Raw genomic sequence first — 18,096 nt, forward strand, 5'->3', positions numbered from 1 at the left:
TTTAAAACCTCTTTACAAACCAAAGATAAAGCTCAAACAATGGATATTTCTCATAAAGAAAATGCAGACCAAACATCTCTTGGAGCAAATACTAATCCTGTAGTCCACAAAAAGTATTTCCTGGTCCTGTCATTCTTTGTAATTCCTTGCTATTACAAAAAAAAAAAAAAAATTTTTTTTTTAAACGTAAACCTCTTCCATTTCCTAGAAAAACATCACAGAACAGGAACATAAGCAATCTGTGCATCTCACCTTCAGATCCCTGTGTATGTACTTCAGGTAAGGCTCTTTGATATTGAAAAATAACTTTTTTCTCTGATTATCTTCATCCTACTGATCTTTTTCAATAATTCCACATTCTTCTGAAAAGAGAGATGCAAGTCAGCAAAATTGTTACTGCACTTTCTCTTTGAGAGAATAAAAATCTATACATCTTACTAATACTGACTGGCTCAAAAGGCAATAACAAAAGATTGCCCAAGGGTAAAAATAATTACTGAGTCTGTGGTATATTGCCTAGAGTCCCTGAGTAGCATTGTTTACTGTTTTATCCTTGATCATTTTTTTTCAAACTACTGTTGTCCTTGGAAACAGTGAGTATTTGTTATATCTTTAAAATATCTCCACACTGATAAATTTATAGAACATTTGATTTTTTTCCTTCAGAAATGATGTGTAAATGATCTCTGCAGATTATCATCACAACAGGGCACCTTTTTCAGACTTCTGACATTAGCTGTTAATCAGTAAGCTCTATCTTTTGCAGTGATCAGGATCCAGGTGGACTTTTGTTGTTACCAGATAAGGACGTTTCTGAGGATTTTGACATCAGCCAAGTGCTGTCAGTCATGGATACCCTTCTGTTGGTGGCAGCGAGAGAGGTAGCTATCATTTGAGATTGTCTATTCTCACTTCTCCTGAAGCCAGTAGTTAACAGGACTATTCACATGAGTAACATTTATTCTGTATGATGGTAGGATTGGGCCCCCACTAATTTAAATGTTATATGTTAAGCAGTAACTACATTTAATATTAAGAAACAAGGCAACATACTGAATAGGTTGCCTTAGGGAGTTTTTCCATAGAGTCCCTTAGTGACTGCCTTGAAGCTATAAAAGAATTGAGCTAATTAAACCAGATTGAAGGATGGGAACCAGTCAGGTACCATAGACTGAAAGACCTGTGCTTGGGAAAGTAAGGACTTTTCACATGTGAAAATAATTAGCCTATGTTACAAAATGTGCTGAAAGCCTTAATTGCTTGCCCCAAATGTAGTTGTAATTACTTAAGCCTGTTTGCTGTTCATCTTACTGAGTTACTAAAACAGCTTTCAAATATCACTTCTTTATGAGTGTTTTTTTTTTTTTTTTTTTTTTTTAAACCACTAGCAGTTCATATATGACTGGTCTCTTGCTTTTCATCTTTTTTTGTGGCAGGTGGTGTGAGGTGGGGAGGAGGGTGGTGTATCACATAATCTGTCACACTGCAGTGCATGGAATATCATTGATGTATTATTGCCGTGCATGGGATATCATTGTTGTATTATTGCTTTTCAGTGTGAAATGATGATGCTGGATGTTGCCCAGCAGGAGAGTGGCACAGTACTGTCGTCCTTATTCTGGTCTGTACAGGGAAGCCTCCTTTCATGGTGCTACCTACAATTTAAGGGCAATGATAATACAGCCAAGACTCTTGCCATGGAAATTCTTAAAAAATGTAAGTTCCAGAGCTGAGTCAGTGCCTAGTATATACAATAATGCAGGACTTTAAAATATGATCTCAAGAAGCTGATTAGCATTTTTATCTCTAGACACTCATCATAGTATCTAAGCATCCTTATAATTATAGTGCTCCTAACAAATTTCAAAATTGGCCCAGAGCCATCTGGACCAATTTCCAGTCATCAGTATGGTTAAAGTTGTTGATTGATTGTTATGTCTGAGGAGTCTGTAGAATCATGAGAAACTAATTTGGACCAAAAATTTCACTGGCTATTGAATCTACGAAGAAACAAAATTTAGTTCCATTTTAGATATTTTTCCTTAGTTGTCCATTATTAGGGCATCTTCCCTCCATCTCCCTCAAAAGTAATATCTCCCCTGGATGAGACAGCATGTCATTTTGGTAGATCTGGGTAATCACAAAAAAAGCCGAACTCATTTTGTCTGTAGTAAAACCTATTAATCTAGGCATTTCTAAGGCGCATATCACCATAGCATTCTTTGTCTCAGCACAGCAACCCAAAGTTACTTGAATAACTACTTGGGCCATAAATGTAATGGTAGAGTGATATTAAATTTGTACTTTGTAATGTCGGGCTATTTCTAAATTCAAACCTGGATTATATTCTATACTTTTATTTTTATACTAGTTATGTATTCAATCATTTTATTCATATTTAAAATGTTCAGCTAAAAGTTGCTGGCCTTGCTTATAATTCATGTTTCATTCCTTAGTAAAACAACGATCCAGGAAATCAGATGTTTACAGTAGAGTTATTGAAACAGGCATTTTAGATCAAGGAGACATCGTTTGATTACAATACTAGTTTCTCTATGAATTGTGCTTTTGGTGGTGTTAGTGACAGAGTGTCCTATTGCCAGCAGTGGATATGTGCAAAACATTTTTTTGTGTCCCAACTGCCTTTTGAACGCAAGTTCCTTGGGGCAACACCTGTCTTTCTCTATTTTGCACAACATGAACCCCACTAGAGGTGCACAGTAAAAACAGACTCCCAGTAGAGAATCCTCAATTTGGCTAACTTTCTATTACCTAATGTTTTCTTTCTTTTTTAGATGTGGGCCAGTTCCTGACAAATATCAGAACAATTTTAGAATCACTTTTGTCCCAATACAGTGGCAAACATATAGTAGAAAAATTAAGTAACTCTGTTTTTGCCATGGCAACCCGTCAGCTGGTAGGTGAATGACTGAAATGTCCTACAGTTTTCCTTTAGTGTGGATATATTTATGACGGCTTTGTAACTTTTAGGTGGTGTTTTTTTTTTTTTTTTTTTTTTTCTTAGGTGACTTTCTTGTTGGATTTCTGCACTTTAGACATTCCACACTGCACCCTACTTCAGGGTTTCAGTACCCTGACACAGCTGCTGCGGAACCTTTGTAGTGAATCCGGAGAAAGTCTTAATAAGGTAGCCTAAGATAGATAGATATAGATACTTTACACCTCTGATTCTCTGTAACCTTTTGAATTGTGCCTCTCCTTTACCCACCACCATGTATCTGATGAGTTCCTGTCCCTTCAGGATCTCTCTAAAGTGATTTTGAGCATTTTTATAGTGGAGAAGTCACATCTATAAGTATGCAACCAGGTTACGTAAGAAAACTGTTCCGAACATTCAACCTTTAAAGGGATTATGCGTTCGTCATCACCTTATTTGAAAAGATCACGTTTACTTATGTAAAATGTGTTGTGGATCAAATGAAAATGCTATGGTCACTAGTTAGAACATAAGTCAGTCACTATGTGATAAAAAATAGAATCACTTCTTAGATTAAGAAGTTCATGTGAATTAATACTGTTGATTGCATCATAAATATATAACAAAAGATAGGACCTTTGTCCTGGGAGCTTGCAATTTAACACACAGATCTGTGTTGGGAAAGATTAATGGGATATGTTTGTTTAAAGGAGAGAGTGGAAGTTTTTTAAAGGGTACTGTAAAGTTTGAAACAAGATGGGAACCTACTTCAAGTATTATGGAGCTGCATGATGAAATGCAGAACTGAGAGTGGGAAATCTATCTGTTCTGGTTCTTATACCACACCAATCATTGCAGTATGTGAGTATATAAAAGCAGATAAAGGGAAGGGGAGAGTGGATTCCAAGGTATGGAGTTGGAGGAGAGTAAGAGGAAATAAGAGCAAAAATATATTTAAGGATGAAATTATGCTTTTGTTCTGAAGATGGAAATGAAGAGCTTGCACTTGATTTAGTAAAAAACAAGCCGGTGAAAGGTTTTGAGGAGTAGTGATGCAATTGATATGGCAGCAGATGAAAATTTGTTTCAGTGTGAGCATTTTGGATAGACTGATTTTGGAAGAGATGAGTGACTGGAGTCCAGAGAGGAGATGATTTATAATTAACCAAAGCCTGGGTGGGGGGTTTGAATAGATAGGAAAGGTTGGGTTTTGGAGGTGATAAAAAGGAAGGGAAGATAAGAGGTTTCGTGAGAGCCTGGATATGGGAGGAGGAGAGAGAAGTAGATGATGACACTGAGATTGAGCCTGTAAAATACATAGGACAGTGGAGAAGGATTGAAGACAGGAGAGAGGTAAAAGAGGAAAAATAAAAAGTTAAGAAAATACTAGTACATGCTTCATAATCTTACTTGGCACCATTCTTTATAGGGATAAGTGCTTACAGTACATGTATGTGTGTATATGGCTACTCCAAACTATGGACTCAGATGTGAAATAATGCAGTGCTGTAATCCTCCAGTTGAATGCTTTGCATTTGTACCCTATAAGGTGAAAGTTGTTGTATTTAATTATGCAGGTGGACATGGAAAGCTGGCAGCAAGAACAACCCGTGGTGCTGCGAACATGGACAATGGAATCTCCTCACAACTATGAGAATAATTGCCATGAGGTCTCCGTCTTCCTTTGTCCTGGGGCAACCTACTTTGAGGTGGAATTTGATGAAAAATGTGAAACAGAAAGGAGGTAACTTAATAGTGTGCCATCTCTGACTCCAAAAACTGTTCACAAAGGTGCAAATCCTGCACTCTGTGCAGAGAATCATTACCTACTCCACCCTCAGCATGCACCACTCACCCTGTTCTCTTCTTTGCACCTCTGCTTAAAGATTCTTGACACAGCTGAGCTCCCACTTGAAAGGGTGCAGACAAACTCTTTGCACAGGCCCTGAGTGTCAAGGCTATGCTCCCTCAGGCAGTGGAACTATGCTTTCCATTGATTGCTCTTGTATTAGCACTTGAAAAAACCTGTGGCCGTCATTGCGTGTTCCCAGCATTCACTTTACCCTACTTGAGCACAACTATGCTAAAGTTCAGTCCTTTCTGTAACTTACCTCTGTTTCTTTCTGGCTTACTACTGAGAAATGCTTAATATTTGAACTTGATATTAAGGATCAGGGAGCTATGTTGTAGAAATGACCTGTATATGTGCTGTATGAAGGAATGAAATGTTTATATAATCATCTAAAGCAGTAAATACGTCTCTGAAGGGATTGTGTCTACATTGCTGAGTCTCCAGAGTGGGGTGGTTAGGGAAGTGTGAGAAATTCCAAAGTAAACTTGCCCAAAAGTTTTAAAAATAAATATGTGTAAGTAATGAGTTGCACTCTCCACAGATATGATTACCTGGAGTTTACTGATGCCAGAGGTGCAAAAACTCGTTATGATACAAAGGTTGGCACTGAGAAGTGGCCCAAGGTGAGTGACTTTAAAATATTGTGCAAAATACACATATGTTAATATTGGGGTACCCTGGAACTCTGTGGTGTTATAGCGTCATAGGTAAGAGATTCTGCAGAAACCTTGTAATCTGACAATTTATCTTTGGTGTGGGTGTGTGCACACACCCACCTCTGATGCTCAGAGGGGTAGGGAGGCGGGGAGAAATCTGTAATTCCACAGTGATGCGAATGAATGACCCAGAAGGTCCTTTCCAATAGTAATGTCTGATTAACTCACTACCAGCTAGCATGTAGAAAACCATGTTTCACTGCAGTTAAACATACAGTTGAAATTGTTCTCTGATCTCCTTGTACCTCGTTAATTTTAAATAAATCTTGAGATGGCAAGTTGAATTCATTTATTATTTTCTTGTGGCCACTCAGGTGCTACTTCATAGCTACTCCAGTGTAACCTTTCCCTGCCGATATATATTTTTTAACATTAAAAGCTGTATTGTGGGCTGAAACTTTCAATTATTCTTTTGACTAGAAAGTTGAAACTTGAATTGCTCTAGGCTTTTCAGTCATGTGGTGGGGGGCTAGCACATATTACAGAGAAACTGTGAGAATATTGAAAAACACAATTGCTGAAGGAAATTCATGACCCCAAAATGTCTTCCTGTCATGTACATTTGGCAAAATGACTGTTTTGTTGCTCTGTAGAAAGTGACCTTTAAGGCTGGCCCACGGCTGCAGTTTCTCTTTCACTCTGACAGCAGTAATAATGAGTGGGGCTACAAGTTCTCCATCACTGCTTATGGCCTACCAGATGTCGCAGTTTCTTGGGGCTTGGATTTACAGCTGCTTGTATCCAGGTTGATGGGGCGCTTGGCTTCACGGAGTATGGCACTGAAATCCCAACTGGGTAAGTTGAATTAGTTTCTCTAGCAGTCCTGCTTCCAGGATGGGGATGAGGTGCAAGAATCTAATATTTTATATTCTTGAAAGGAATACATATTGTTCCAGCCCACTCATATTTGAAAACAGAAAATCCTGACTAGGTTGCCAGTTACAGACCAAGTTGGTAATGACCAAAATTTTTAACCATCTGGCGACTTTTTAGTGGGCTATGTGCAGCAAGTTTGGTTGCTACCTATGCTGCCTCTTTAACCTTCTCTTTGGGAAAATTACAAAAAAACTCCATCACTATTGGCACCCTTTGCAGTCTTAAGAGGCCAAGAGTGGAATGGACTTGGAGACAGAACTACTCTGACCCCTGGAGGTGGTCATGTTAAGTATCAAAGGGGGGAATCTTTCATTGCCATTGCATATGCTGTATCTTTTCTGTGGATTTCATGAGGATTTCGTTAAATTTGCACCAGAAAATGGAAAAAGTAAGAATTCATAGCACATCATTTATGCTGATTTTAAAATGTTCCCTTTGATCATTTGGAATTTCTTAAATCTAAAAGGAGCTGGGGGGAGGAACACTTATTTCAGTTCCTGTATTGGAGCACCATATGTCAGCATAATCTGTAGTTTATTTACTAGACCTCTGAACCATAATGCAAAATTCATTCTGATATTAACTTCTGCTTGTGTGTGTTGAGGGGTCAGTATGAAACTTCATGAGTGCTTTGTAGTGCAGAACCTGTCCATGTGATTTGGCCAGATTTCTGCTCTGTCTACCTAAACTTTCCCTGAAGTTTTCAGTCACGATTCTGTTGGATTGTTTTCATGTATTCTGGTATCACCCACAATATATTAAGCACTGTCTACAGGCACAGGGAGGTGCAATCCCTGCCCCAAAGAGCTTGCTATTCAAGGCCCTGGTGCCACAATCTCTTCTGCACATATTTAACTTCAGTCATATGAGTAGTGAATTCAATTGGGCTACTGACATAAGTAAAGTTAAGAATGCATGTGTTTGCGGGGGTTTAGGCCTGTGAAGATAGACAACATACAAAGGGTTGGCCACAGGTATCACAATCGTATCTGTATGTTTCATATATGAATTAAGATTTCCAAAAAAAGGATCCCAAAGTTAGGAACCTACGTCTATATGTAGACCTGTGCTTTATTTTTCAAAAGTGCCGAGCATCCTATAGTTCTCATTGAGGTCAACAGGAGCTTTCAAGTTTTCAGGACTCCAGAAAGTCAGGCAGATGCCTCGCTGTGGGTTTGGGAACTTAAGTTTAGGGTTTCTATTTTCAAAAATCTGTACCTCAGTGTATCCATTTATATGCGTTTTGTTGCATGCTATAGGTTATGACATGCCAGATATTACATTCCCTGTATCTGTAGCTTGTAAAGTGCTTTGAGTAGTCGGATACTGTGGTCATGAGTACAGCTTAGATGTTTAAATGTAGGGCCTTTTAGAATAGTAACATGCTGTAGCATTGTATTTTTTAATCTGCATTCATGTCAGCAGTCAGACTGTACATGAGTGGTGTGATGTCTGTCTGCTGCATACGTGGCACTAAACATCATGAGTAACCGTCAGTCTGAGACCTTTTTTTGTTCTACATGCCATTTCCTTTTTGTTTTCCTTTCGCGGCAGGTGTTTAAAATTGTGCACTTTTGCAGTCATATAAAATTGAACAAAAATATTTAGTATTGAACATAAATCCATAAAGTCTGTCTTGCTGTTTTTGCAGAGCTAGGTAGTGAAGCAGAGCTGCCTCCTTCAAAAGTGACATCAGTTCTTAATTCTCCTTTATGGAAACCTGTCTTCAGGCATCAGATGTGTCCTGAGGCGACTTTGGAAGCAAATGAACCCAGTCAAGTGCACCAAAATAAAGAGGTATTTAGGCCACTGCTTCTGTTTTATGGGTAGGAAAACACTATGCGAGAGTGGTTTTATTCAGGCTTAATGAGCTGACGCCTCTCTAACTGTACACTGCTAGGCTGAGGTTTCCATCTCATGGGCTGCTGAATTCTCAAAAGAAGAGAAATTTTCATTCTGTGCCCTTTATATTAAGTTGTCATTTTGACTGTAACATCTGTCTGAGGTATGGGTTGTTCAAATATATAAATGAGATGCAAGCATTTTTAAACTGATATTAAGTAAATGTTTCAATACTCTTTCCAGACTAAGAACTCTCATGTGGATGACTGCCGTAACTTGCTTCTCAACTTTGCAAAATCAGATCCTTCCCAGGATTTCTGTGGGCAAAATTCTGAGCTTTTCAAAGGACTTATACAGGCATGTAAAAAACAGGCCCCAAAGACAGATATAGTTGCTGGTTCCACTGTTGATCAAGCTGTGAACGCCACATTTGCTGCTTTGGTGTATCTCACTCCAGATTTATATGGGAAGCTACAAAAATATGGTAACTCTTATATTAGTGAATATATCAATAATGAAGGCTGATACTTTGTAAGAAATCATATTATAATTCAGTTGTAAAACTTGAAAAATGTATTTAGTTTCAAAAATATTCAGAAGGTTAGATGTTTCATCCTGTATAAAGAAAATATTACAGCCCTGCACTCACCAACTAGTGCCACAATACCACAATAGACTGTAATAAGATTATAATGCTTTGTTAGTGTTTTTCATCATCACAGCTCTTTTCGAAGGTTAGCTAATCATCACAAATCCTCTAAGTCGCATAGGCAAATAGGGTTATCCTTGTTTTAAAGATGAGTAAACTAAGCCAGAGATGTTGTGATTTGACCAAGTCCACAAGGGGCATTGGTTTTTGAACCGGGATTGTAACTCAAAGGTATCTGTCTCCCACGAGTTGCGTCATTAGAACACAACTCTCTCTCATTCAGCCATTTTCAGCTCTCATTAAACATTTCCTAAACAGCAAGGAACAAAGTATTTACATTTTAGCAGTACTGTTTGGGGAGGAAATGCAAACGAAGCCCCTAAATAGTGTCATGCTTTGGAAAGTGAGCTTGCAACCCACTGTGGGGTTTAAGTTAATATTCTGCTCCTAACTCATGCAGTTGGCGCTTGGTATTGCAACTTGTACCTTTCCAGGGAATAGGGTTGCCAACTTTTCTTTCTAATATGCAATACACTACTTCTATGTCATAACATGCTATCTGAAGTAAGTACTCATCTGTTGAACAAAAAAGTGCTATTTGGCCTCTCAGGGTCTGATTCTGAGGGGTACTGAGCACGTGCAACTCCCATTGAAGTCCTGGGAATAGCCTCTATTTGTCCTGCCTGTACATTTGCAGGACCCATATGTATTGACTGTAACTGTACATACTCATTCATTATTCCACTTTGCAAATAGGTCTGCTGTCAGGGTACAGGAGATGGTTTTAATGCATTACCAGCCTTTATAGTATATCCGTAAGAACAATAGGGAACAAAACAACCTGCCTGGCATTGCCTTAAGAGGTAGATGACAGGGTCTATCACAGCCTTTTGCAGATATCTTATTTTATTTTAATCGTTGAGTGATGTGAAACTGAAGCAGTGAATAAAAAGTCTTTCCTCTTTTTTTGTTTTCACAGTCATCAGTGGAGGCAAGATGCCTCTGAATGAAGAGTTTGCACAAGTATATTCTCTGGCTGATGGGATTAGAATATGGATGGTAAGGTTGTTCAGGATGATTATTTCTATTTGGGTTTTCTTCTTTCACATATATTTTTGCTCCTGAGCCCCAATGCGGAGTCTGTGTCACTGTACTTTGAAATGTAAAATGTAAAAATGGTTTTGGTGTGTGTGTGTGTGTGTGTGTGTGTGTGTGTGTGTGTGTGTTGGGGAAGGGGGGGGTGGCTGAGGAGGGTCTGTTTTTATTTTTTTCTCAATGATTGCAGATCAAATTTGTTCAACTTAAAAGTAAAAAGATGTTTTTCCTGACTGCCATGTTATTCCTGACTGCAAAGTCAATTTTGGCTAGTCTGGCTTAGGCCTTTCATTTCATGCATCATTACCAGTATTTAAAGTTTCTGTGAGCCAAGCTCTTCCCTAGGCTTTTCAATGAAGGTGCAGAGGTAGAATTTTGCCCTGCAATTGGAATTCTTTGGATTATAGTATCCTAGAAATGGAGGGCTGGAATGGACTTCGAGAAGTTATCAAGTTCCGCCTATTGTGCTGAGGCAGAGTTGCCACAATGACAGCCCTACATTTCTATCATACTGACAGGTATTTGTCTAACCCGTCCTTAAAAACCTACAATGACAGGGAGTCCACAATTACCCCTGGAAGCCTATTCCAGAGCTTATGCATCAGCCAGAAAGAGAGATCTCCCTCATGTACTTACTTTGGTTCTGCTGTGCTAAAAGGAGGAGAGGAAAGAGTAGTAAAATAATTGTGGGTTTTTTTGTCATTTAAATCACCAGCTGTGGTTAAAGATATGCACAGGGATGAGATCTCTTGGCTGAAAAGAGAAGAGATACACACATACTTAATTTTACCTGATTTAATGCTTGTTGTGCACAACATGTCTTCGAAAGAACTGGTATCATCAGCTCAGCTTACTTTTGGCTTGAAAGAGTCAAGCTTTTCAGTGCATTGCACTGGGTTGTGCCACAGGCTGACCAGCAAGACGTTCTAGACCATAAAGGACTAGTCCTGTATTGTATTAGCGTGTCTTAAGAATCTCAGGAGTGGACTAATGAGATTCTCTAATTGTGGTACAGTCTTCATGCTGCCATGCCATCTGGATAGGCAGGATTTCACATTTTTAATTAATTTACTTAACTTCTTATCTACAGTTAGAAATGAAGCAGAAGTTCCTGATGGGTAAAGGAAATGATACAGCAGAGAAACAGAATATAGAAACAAGTGAAGTGAACCCAGAAATCCTTGGTAAGTGTCTTTCCTGATGGCTTAGCCTAACTTTATCTTACGTAGCTCTTCTCATTTTTTCTGTGCTCAAGGAAATTAATTAGCAATTTAGGCTATCTTATGTTTGTGGACAGGGATAAATTAGCTGATGTGATGTGCACTGTCTCCAGAGATTTTTCCTAAAGAATGAGAAAACAACCAGTGCACTGGATCATCTTACTTACTGATGGTTGAACCGTCACTTTAAAAAGTTGTTTGTAACGACACTTCACATATTGCATGCTTTGTATGGTTGGTGTGAATATTTTGAATAGGCACTTAATAGTGGGAGATCCAGACACTCACTATCAAGGGGCAGGAAACCATACTTCCAGGACTTTCTGGCCAGAAGATAAAAAATAAGAGCCAATTTCTACTTAAATTACATAGGAAAGGTATTACACAAGATTGGATCTGGTGATTCTACTAACTTGCCTTCCCCCCCTTCCCCCACCAATTTTTATACTGCAGCAAAACACTGTATTCAGAAGAGCTTATTGTTGTTAAAATTTTTGCCTGTGAGAGAAAAGGCAAAAGATCTTGCTTCTGATAACTGGGATGCTTCAGAAGTAGAGGATGTGCAACAGTACCACGATGATAAACGTCAAAGGACTAGTTCTATCGTAGAAGCAGATTTTCAAGCAGCAAACTCATTGTCTTCGAATGGAGTAATTCACCCTGCTTCTGCAGAAAGGGGTCGAGTGGTAGACTCTGACACAAAGATTAAGCAAGCGCCAGACCCACATCAGACAGAAGTAGCCTCTGAATCTCAAAGTAAGCCCCTTGAAAATACAGTTTCACAGCAAGAGGACACAGCATCTCCTCCCTCCACTCCAACTCGCAAATCTCAGTTCAGCCGTGGAAGACTAAGGCTGCTATCTTTTAGATCAATGGAAGAGCCTAAATCACTGCCCACTGTGAAGGAGAAATATCCTGTACTGAAAAATATATTAGACTTTATTAAGGATCAATCACTTTCCCATGAAAGGTGAGCAAACTTAAAAATTTGCAGTCCATCGTATTTAAGGTTGAGTGACTTCAGAGCTTTCAGATGATGAGATAAAGTATATTTTTATCTTTAGTAATATTTCTCTAATTTCAGGTACTTGAAAAACAGTCCATTATATTTTGATATCCAGGCATCAAACTTATGGCTCCCAACCCACCTGAGGTTGCCAAGGAATATTTAAACTGACTCATTTAACTCACATAAAGCTTCAGGATTATGAATAGTGATTACATTCCCTTACTGTCCCTATGCTGCAGTTTGCCCTGCTTCATCAAATCTGCTTGTGAGGTGGTGTTACTTCCTGTCGGTGGTTGAATGGGGAAGGAACTGCTTCTGGAAATTACAACTGCCTAGCTGAGTTAGTGGGTCTTGGATAACAGATCTAGAACAGTTAGAGAAGGGCTCTTCAAAGGGCCAATCTGCACATTTTAACTAGAGGACATTCTTCCAGAACCAGCCCAAGGTTTAGAGGTTGGAACAGGGAGTTGCGAATCCTGGGTTCTATTCCTGGCTCTGCCACTCACCCTGCGACTTTGGGTAAAATATTTGTAAATAGCCCATTATTGTTATTACCGTGGTGTTCAAGGCAATATACAGTACAGTTAATAATTTAGGTGCCAACTCATCAAACTTGTTTAACTTCTCAAGTGTTGATTTGCATTATGAGGTACTGAAGAACGGGTGTTTTGAAGTTGTCATTGGGAGTTTGTGTTTTTCCTAGTATTTTAAAGGTCCTTGCTTTGAGGAAAGCCCAAGCCCACAGTATCCTAGAAGTGCTGAAGACAATCCGCCAGTGTTTAGAATCTCTTGGGCAGCCGCACTGTTTCCATCCACCTTGTGTACTCTTTCTCTTGGAACTTCTGGCCTGCCAGAAAGATTTTACAAAGTAAGTATCTTTCTTAGAAAATTGGAGCGAACACTATTCTGTATAACATGTCTACATGCCCTGACTCAATACTGATTGCCCAGGGTGAAAAGAATGAGACGTGATGGCCTTGTGAATACAGATACAAGAGCAAGTGCATATATTGTGCCCAGATCAATATTTAAGATTCTGTGCACACTTTCTACAGTGCATTTTGATCGTTTACATTTTCATATGGGTACTTGGAGATTTAGTTTCAGTATTCCTATGTATGCCAACAGGGGTCAGCAGCTTACCCGCAGCATATAGCTATTAAAATGTTCCCAATTATCTAACTGGATCACAGAAAATTAGACTAGAATAGTCTTAGACATTCACAGTCTTTAGCTTTCTGTTTATTATTTCAGTTTAAACTGCTGCCCCTAAATAGGATCGGTTCATCTTTTTCCTTCAATAAGAATTTAAGCTGGACCTGGGTTAGATTAATTTTAGTTGCTCTGTCAGCAATACTTGCTTGGGAGAGTTCTTTTCCCTTTTGAGTCTTTTCTCCATGAATTAATGTATTAGCTAATCTGCAGTTAGATACTTAGTTGTGGAACTAGCTTCCTCTGGCAGTGTCCTATGGCTAGTGTTTTACCAACTCATCTTTTTAGTCATTCAGTTGCTTCTCTGTGAATATTGGGATTTGGAAAGATAAATTAATTTTAAATATGACTGATAGGTGTTCAACATAACTCTTAAAAGATGGTGATTATAATGTGTCTACGTAGATTCTAAAGCTGATTGCCTCTGACTTGCTGCGCAAACTGAGTTCTCATTATAGAGTGCTGTGTAAGATCTGTTAGCTGCTTTCTTGCTGTGTGTTTTTAAAATTTATTTGAGTTGGACTTTTCAGGGCCAGGTGGTAAAATGTTATGAGTCATCTTGATACTTCTGACAGTTCCATAGGAACAATCTGCGTTTGGTGTCCTGTTTTGCGCTTCGCTTCTAATTCTACTTGTATTGAACAAAGTGTGCTATGTGAAGTAAAGTGGTGGATTCTACATCTGCTAAACTGACTTTTTAACTTTTAGTTATTTTGGACATTTGGAAGGTTGTGGTGTTGAACTACACAAAGAAATTCGAGAGTCCTACTATCAGCTTGTTCTCTTTTTGGTCAATGCCATGAAGGGATTTAACAGCATTAATGACAGGTACGGAACATAGCCCACCTATGTAACATGGAATGTTATTTTTGTTACCTTTGTCCTCCCTCACACCTTCCCTTCTATTATTAGTTACATTTATTGCCTTGTATCAAATAAGAGTGTAAATTCTGGTATGGTGTGACCATTCTTTCCTCTGTATGCAGTCTGACATGATGGGCTATAATTAGGGCTGCAATTTTGTCATGGAGGTCACGGAATCCGTGACTTCCAGAGACCTCCATGACTTGAGCCCCAGTGCCTGGGAGCTGTTGGGTTCTGCACCACCCCTGACAGTTGGGAACTGTGGGGACCGAGCTCTGGGCCACCGTGGGAGCTCCGGACCGGGACCCCTTGGGTGGTGTGGGGAGCCTGCAGCTCCCCATTTTGTTCTGCATATTTTTAGTAAAAGTCTTGGATAGGTCATGGGCTTCTGAGAATTTTTCCTTATTGCTCATGACCTGTCTGTGACTGTTACTTAAAATGTGTGACAAAATCTTAGCCTTAGCTGTAATTATTATTGGGGCTTTTTGGTGCTACTATAGTGTAGAAAATCACTTTTTACTTAATTTTGCTAATTAGTAAGGACAAGGATAAAATTCAGCAGTACTGGATCACTTTGTTCATTTATTTTGACATATGTAATGTAACTTTTGCCTCTTAGTATACACTTTGGAGTATATCAATAATAGTAAATGTACTGTAGCACATTTGGCAAGAATAACAAAGCATTAGTGACAGGAGACAGCACCACAGCACACTCTGCTGTTAAAACTGCATAGTGAGACAATCAACTTGATGATTAGAACTATTGGCATTTTGAAAGCTTGTGGGTTAGTAAAGTAAGGTTCTACTATTCATTTAATTTAACACGCAATAACTTAGTTAAGGGTTTAGTGATAAATACTTTATTCTTTTCCCCCAAAATCATACTGCTTCAACTTCAGATTAAAGCTGTCATGTTTTCCCAATTTGTTTAGATCATTGCTCCCTGCCTTATCCTGCGTGCAGACATCCCTCCTTCACCTCTTGGATATGAGCTGGGAACCAAGTGATCTTTCCTTTTTTGTTGATATACAGTTACCACTTCTTCTTATGACTATGTCACAAGAAAACATAAGTATTCATGACAGCGTGATTTGGTAAGTCAGCAAGACTATAATTTTTATATAGAACTAAGTTTTTGTACAGTTTTTGGCAAGAATGAGCTCTGAACTTTGAAACAAGTAGTAAAGACACTGAAGACAGGTGAGGTAAAATTTTCAAAAGCATTTATGTCCCATTTTTCAAAAGCTACTAAATCATTTAGGCTCCTAAGTCACATTGTCTTAAGTGCTTTTGAAAACTTTACAGAGATGTAAAGAGTAGTAACTTCTGCACTAGCAGAAATTTGTTTTTAAACTGACTATTGCTTGCAGTATCACACTACTGGCAAGTTACCAGCAAGATAGACATCATCCTACTCCTCTGGCATGAGCATCGCATCTGCATGACTCAGAGTGCATTCATTTTAACCTTACCCTTTTACCCTTGGCCCGTTTGTTCTAGAAGGAAATAATCTTCATTTGTCCATATTCTATCATAATTACCCAACAGCAATTCTATGAGCTTGGTTTTCCCAGGTGATGTGTGTTCGCCCCGGTGTATGGTGTGTTTTTTTTTTTGTTTTGTTTTTTTGTTTTTGTTTTTTACAAAACAAAAAAACCAACAACCCTCTTTGTAGCGCGGGGGGGGGGGGGGGGGGGGGGGGGAGGTTTCTGGAATATTGTGGCGGTGCTTTAGTTTTTAGGTGAAATACATGATCTTGTCTCATTAGCACCTTGTGTCTGAATTTTAGTTTTTTAAATAAACTATCCCAAAATGCATTATTAGGAAGCCAATTTGCATTCAAACTTTAATTTTGAGCTTTTTTTAGTCAGTGGAGTGAAGAAGATGAGATTGCAGACTACAAGCAAAACTCCGAGTGGATGGATGAATGTCAGGATGTAATGTTTGAGACCTGGTATGAAAAGATAGCCCAAGCTGACCCGGAGAAGCAGAGAAAGGTGACCTCATGATTTGTTGTTTATTTTTTCATGCTCCTTGCAGGAGATTTTTTTTCAAAGGCACAAAGAGAGAAACAGCAAGCTCCCACTGGTTTTCTGTGAGTTGGCCACCGAACTCCCCTATGTGCCTTTGAAAATCTCCTTGGAAGTGCATGCGTAGATATCTCATCATGCTTCCTTGCAGAAGGGAACATTCTGCTTTGTGTTTCGAAAGGGCTTTCTCATAACCAAGAAAGATTCAACATGTAAATTGTGTCCATTTATTGTTCCAGATGCACATGTTTGTTGCTCGTTACTGTGACCTATTGAACGTGGACATATCATGTGATGGTTGTGATGAGATTGCACCCTGGCATCGCTACCGCTGTTTGCAGTGCAATGATATGGATCTATGTAAAACTTGTTTCCTAGGTAAGGATCTTGTCAGAAAATACTTCTGGGGCCGAAACAGTGTCTTTCCAGATCATGCATTAGAAAGTTTTCTGTGAAATGGGCAAAGGGAAAGTTGGTTTTTTTTTTTTTTTTGAAACTTCCCAAAATCTTAACTTTCGTAATTTTTCCTGTTTTTTTCTAATCTGAATGTCACCCGTCTAAATTTTCAGTATATATCTGAATCATGTGCTTTTTAATGAACACACTAATATAAGTACAACTAGAGGAGTGATTTTGAATTCACAAGTGCTTGTAGGATTCAAACTTGCAAGTTGCCAGTTTCATCTGAACTTGAATTTGGCATGGAATTCTGAACATAAAATTTCTCCTTTATATCTTTTCTCCTTCCTTTTATCTTTGATTTTTGTCTCCTAAACAAAAATGTAACCATATTTGATTAGTGTGGATTTCTTTTGGAATGAACTCAATTGGTTGTATTGGAACCAGTTATATTGCAATATTCTACGAAAGGATCATGGTGAGCTGAAAAAGAGAATATAAGTGATGTGAATGATATTGATCATTCAGTTCATAAAGCACAACATACTGTAGATCCTATGGTAAGGATAATTTATATAGTAAAAAAGTTTCTCTAATATGGCATATCTGATCACTTGCTGCAACTTGGATATACCTTCACAACTCAGACTCCCCTTTTTCACCAAACTACTAGCAGAATTTTGGTGTCCAGAGCTTATAAATTAAGTGGTGGCTTCCATTGATTATCTAATGCTGCTTGTAGATCAACTTCTCTGCTTACAGGGATAAACAGAGTTCTCTAGTCATGTGTACTCATCTAATCAATAATAATAAAAGAAAAGAAAAATAACATAAGAAACATATACTGGCATTACATTATGAAAAGAATGGGAAGATAGATACTGTACCTAAGGGTCATTGCAGATGCAAACTTTTTTTTTTTAATTCTACGTAGGTGGCGTTAAACCTAAAGGTCATGAGGATGACCATGAAATGGTTAACATGGAATATGCCTGTGATCATTGCCAAGGGGTTATTATAGGTCGCCGGATGAACTGCAATGTGTGTGATGACTTTGATCTTTGCTATGGGTGTTATTCTGCAAAGAAATACTCTGACAGGTATTGGTATGCGATTCCATACTCACCAGCTTGTGGGCAAGAACAGCAGCAATTAATACCTCCTACAGACAGTCACTCTAATGTCACTCCTTGGGAACTTGTGTCTGACCCCAGAACATCTAATTATTGTCCTTAGGAGAAAAGTAGCAAATGTTGAGCAAAAGTTTTCAGCTCTAAATCCTACCCCAAACTTCAAAGTAACTTGGTTACAAATCTTTCACACCTTGTAGTCCTAAAAGTAATCCCACCACCCAGAAGTATCAGAAGATTGATAAGATAGAGTTGATGAGC

The 18,096-nt window shown here is 38.6% G+C and overlaps 1 protein-coding gene across 2 annotated transcripts in view; it reads left to right on the forward strand.

Moving 5' to 3' along the window:
- The window catches only part of ZZEF1 (zinc finger ZZ-type and EF-hand domain containing 1), an 80,142-nt gene that overhangs the window by 29,694 nt on the left and 32,352 nt on the right, over nucleotides 1-18,096 (forward strand). For both annotated transcript variants that reach the window (XM_054008180.1, XM_054008181.1), the window contains exons 17-35: nucleotides 209-279; nucleotides 767-881; nucleotides 1,557-1,716; nucleotides 2,796-2,917; nucleotides 3,026-3,148; nucleotides 4,516-4,682; nucleotides 5,332-5,413; nucleotides 6,100-6,301; nucleotides 8,034-8,179; nucleotides 8,468-8,708; nucleotides 9,853-9,932; nucleotides 11,059-11,152; nucleotides 11,642-12,158; nucleotides 12,901-13,065; nucleotides 14,118-14,237; nucleotides 15,209-15,370; nucleotides 16,144-16,273; nucleotides 16,546-16,684; nucleotides 17,640-17,805. In XM_054008180.1, coding sequence (XP_053864155.1) covers nucleotides 209-279; nucleotides 767-881; nucleotides 1,557-1,716; nucleotides 2,796-2,917; nucleotides 3,026-3,148; nucleotides 4,516-4,682; nucleotides 5,332-5,413; nucleotides 6,100-6,301; nucleotides 8,034-8,179; nucleotides 8,468-8,708; nucleotides 9,853-9,932; nucleotides 11,059-11,152; nucleotides 11,642-12,158; nucleotides 12,901-13,065; nucleotides 14,118-14,237; nucleotides 15,209-15,370; nucleotides 16,144-16,273; nucleotides 16,546-16,684; nucleotides 17,640-17,805 — 3,002 coding nt within the window. The remainder of the gene's footprint in view (nucleotides 1-208; nucleotides 280-766; nucleotides 882-1,556; nucleotides 1,717-2,795; nucleotides 2,918-3,025; nucleotides 3,149-4,515; nucleotides 4,683-5,331; nucleotides 5,414-6,099; nucleotides 6,302-8,033; nucleotides 8,180-8,467; nucleotides 8,709-9,852; nucleotides 9,933-11,058; nucleotides 11,153-11,641; nucleotides 12,159-12,900; nucleotides 13,066-14,117; nucleotides 14,238-15,208; nucleotides 15,371-16,143; nucleotides 16,274-16,545; nucleotides 16,685-17,639; nucleotides 17,806-18,096) is intronic.

Source organism: Malaclemys terrapin, chromosome 18 (assembly GCF_027887155.1).
Source record: "Malaclemys terrapin pileata isolate rMalTer1 chromosome 18, rMalTer1.hap1, whole genome shotgun sequence".
Taxonomy (NCBI): Eukaryota; Metazoa; Chordata; order Testudines; family Emydidae; genus Malaclemys; species Malaclemys terrapin.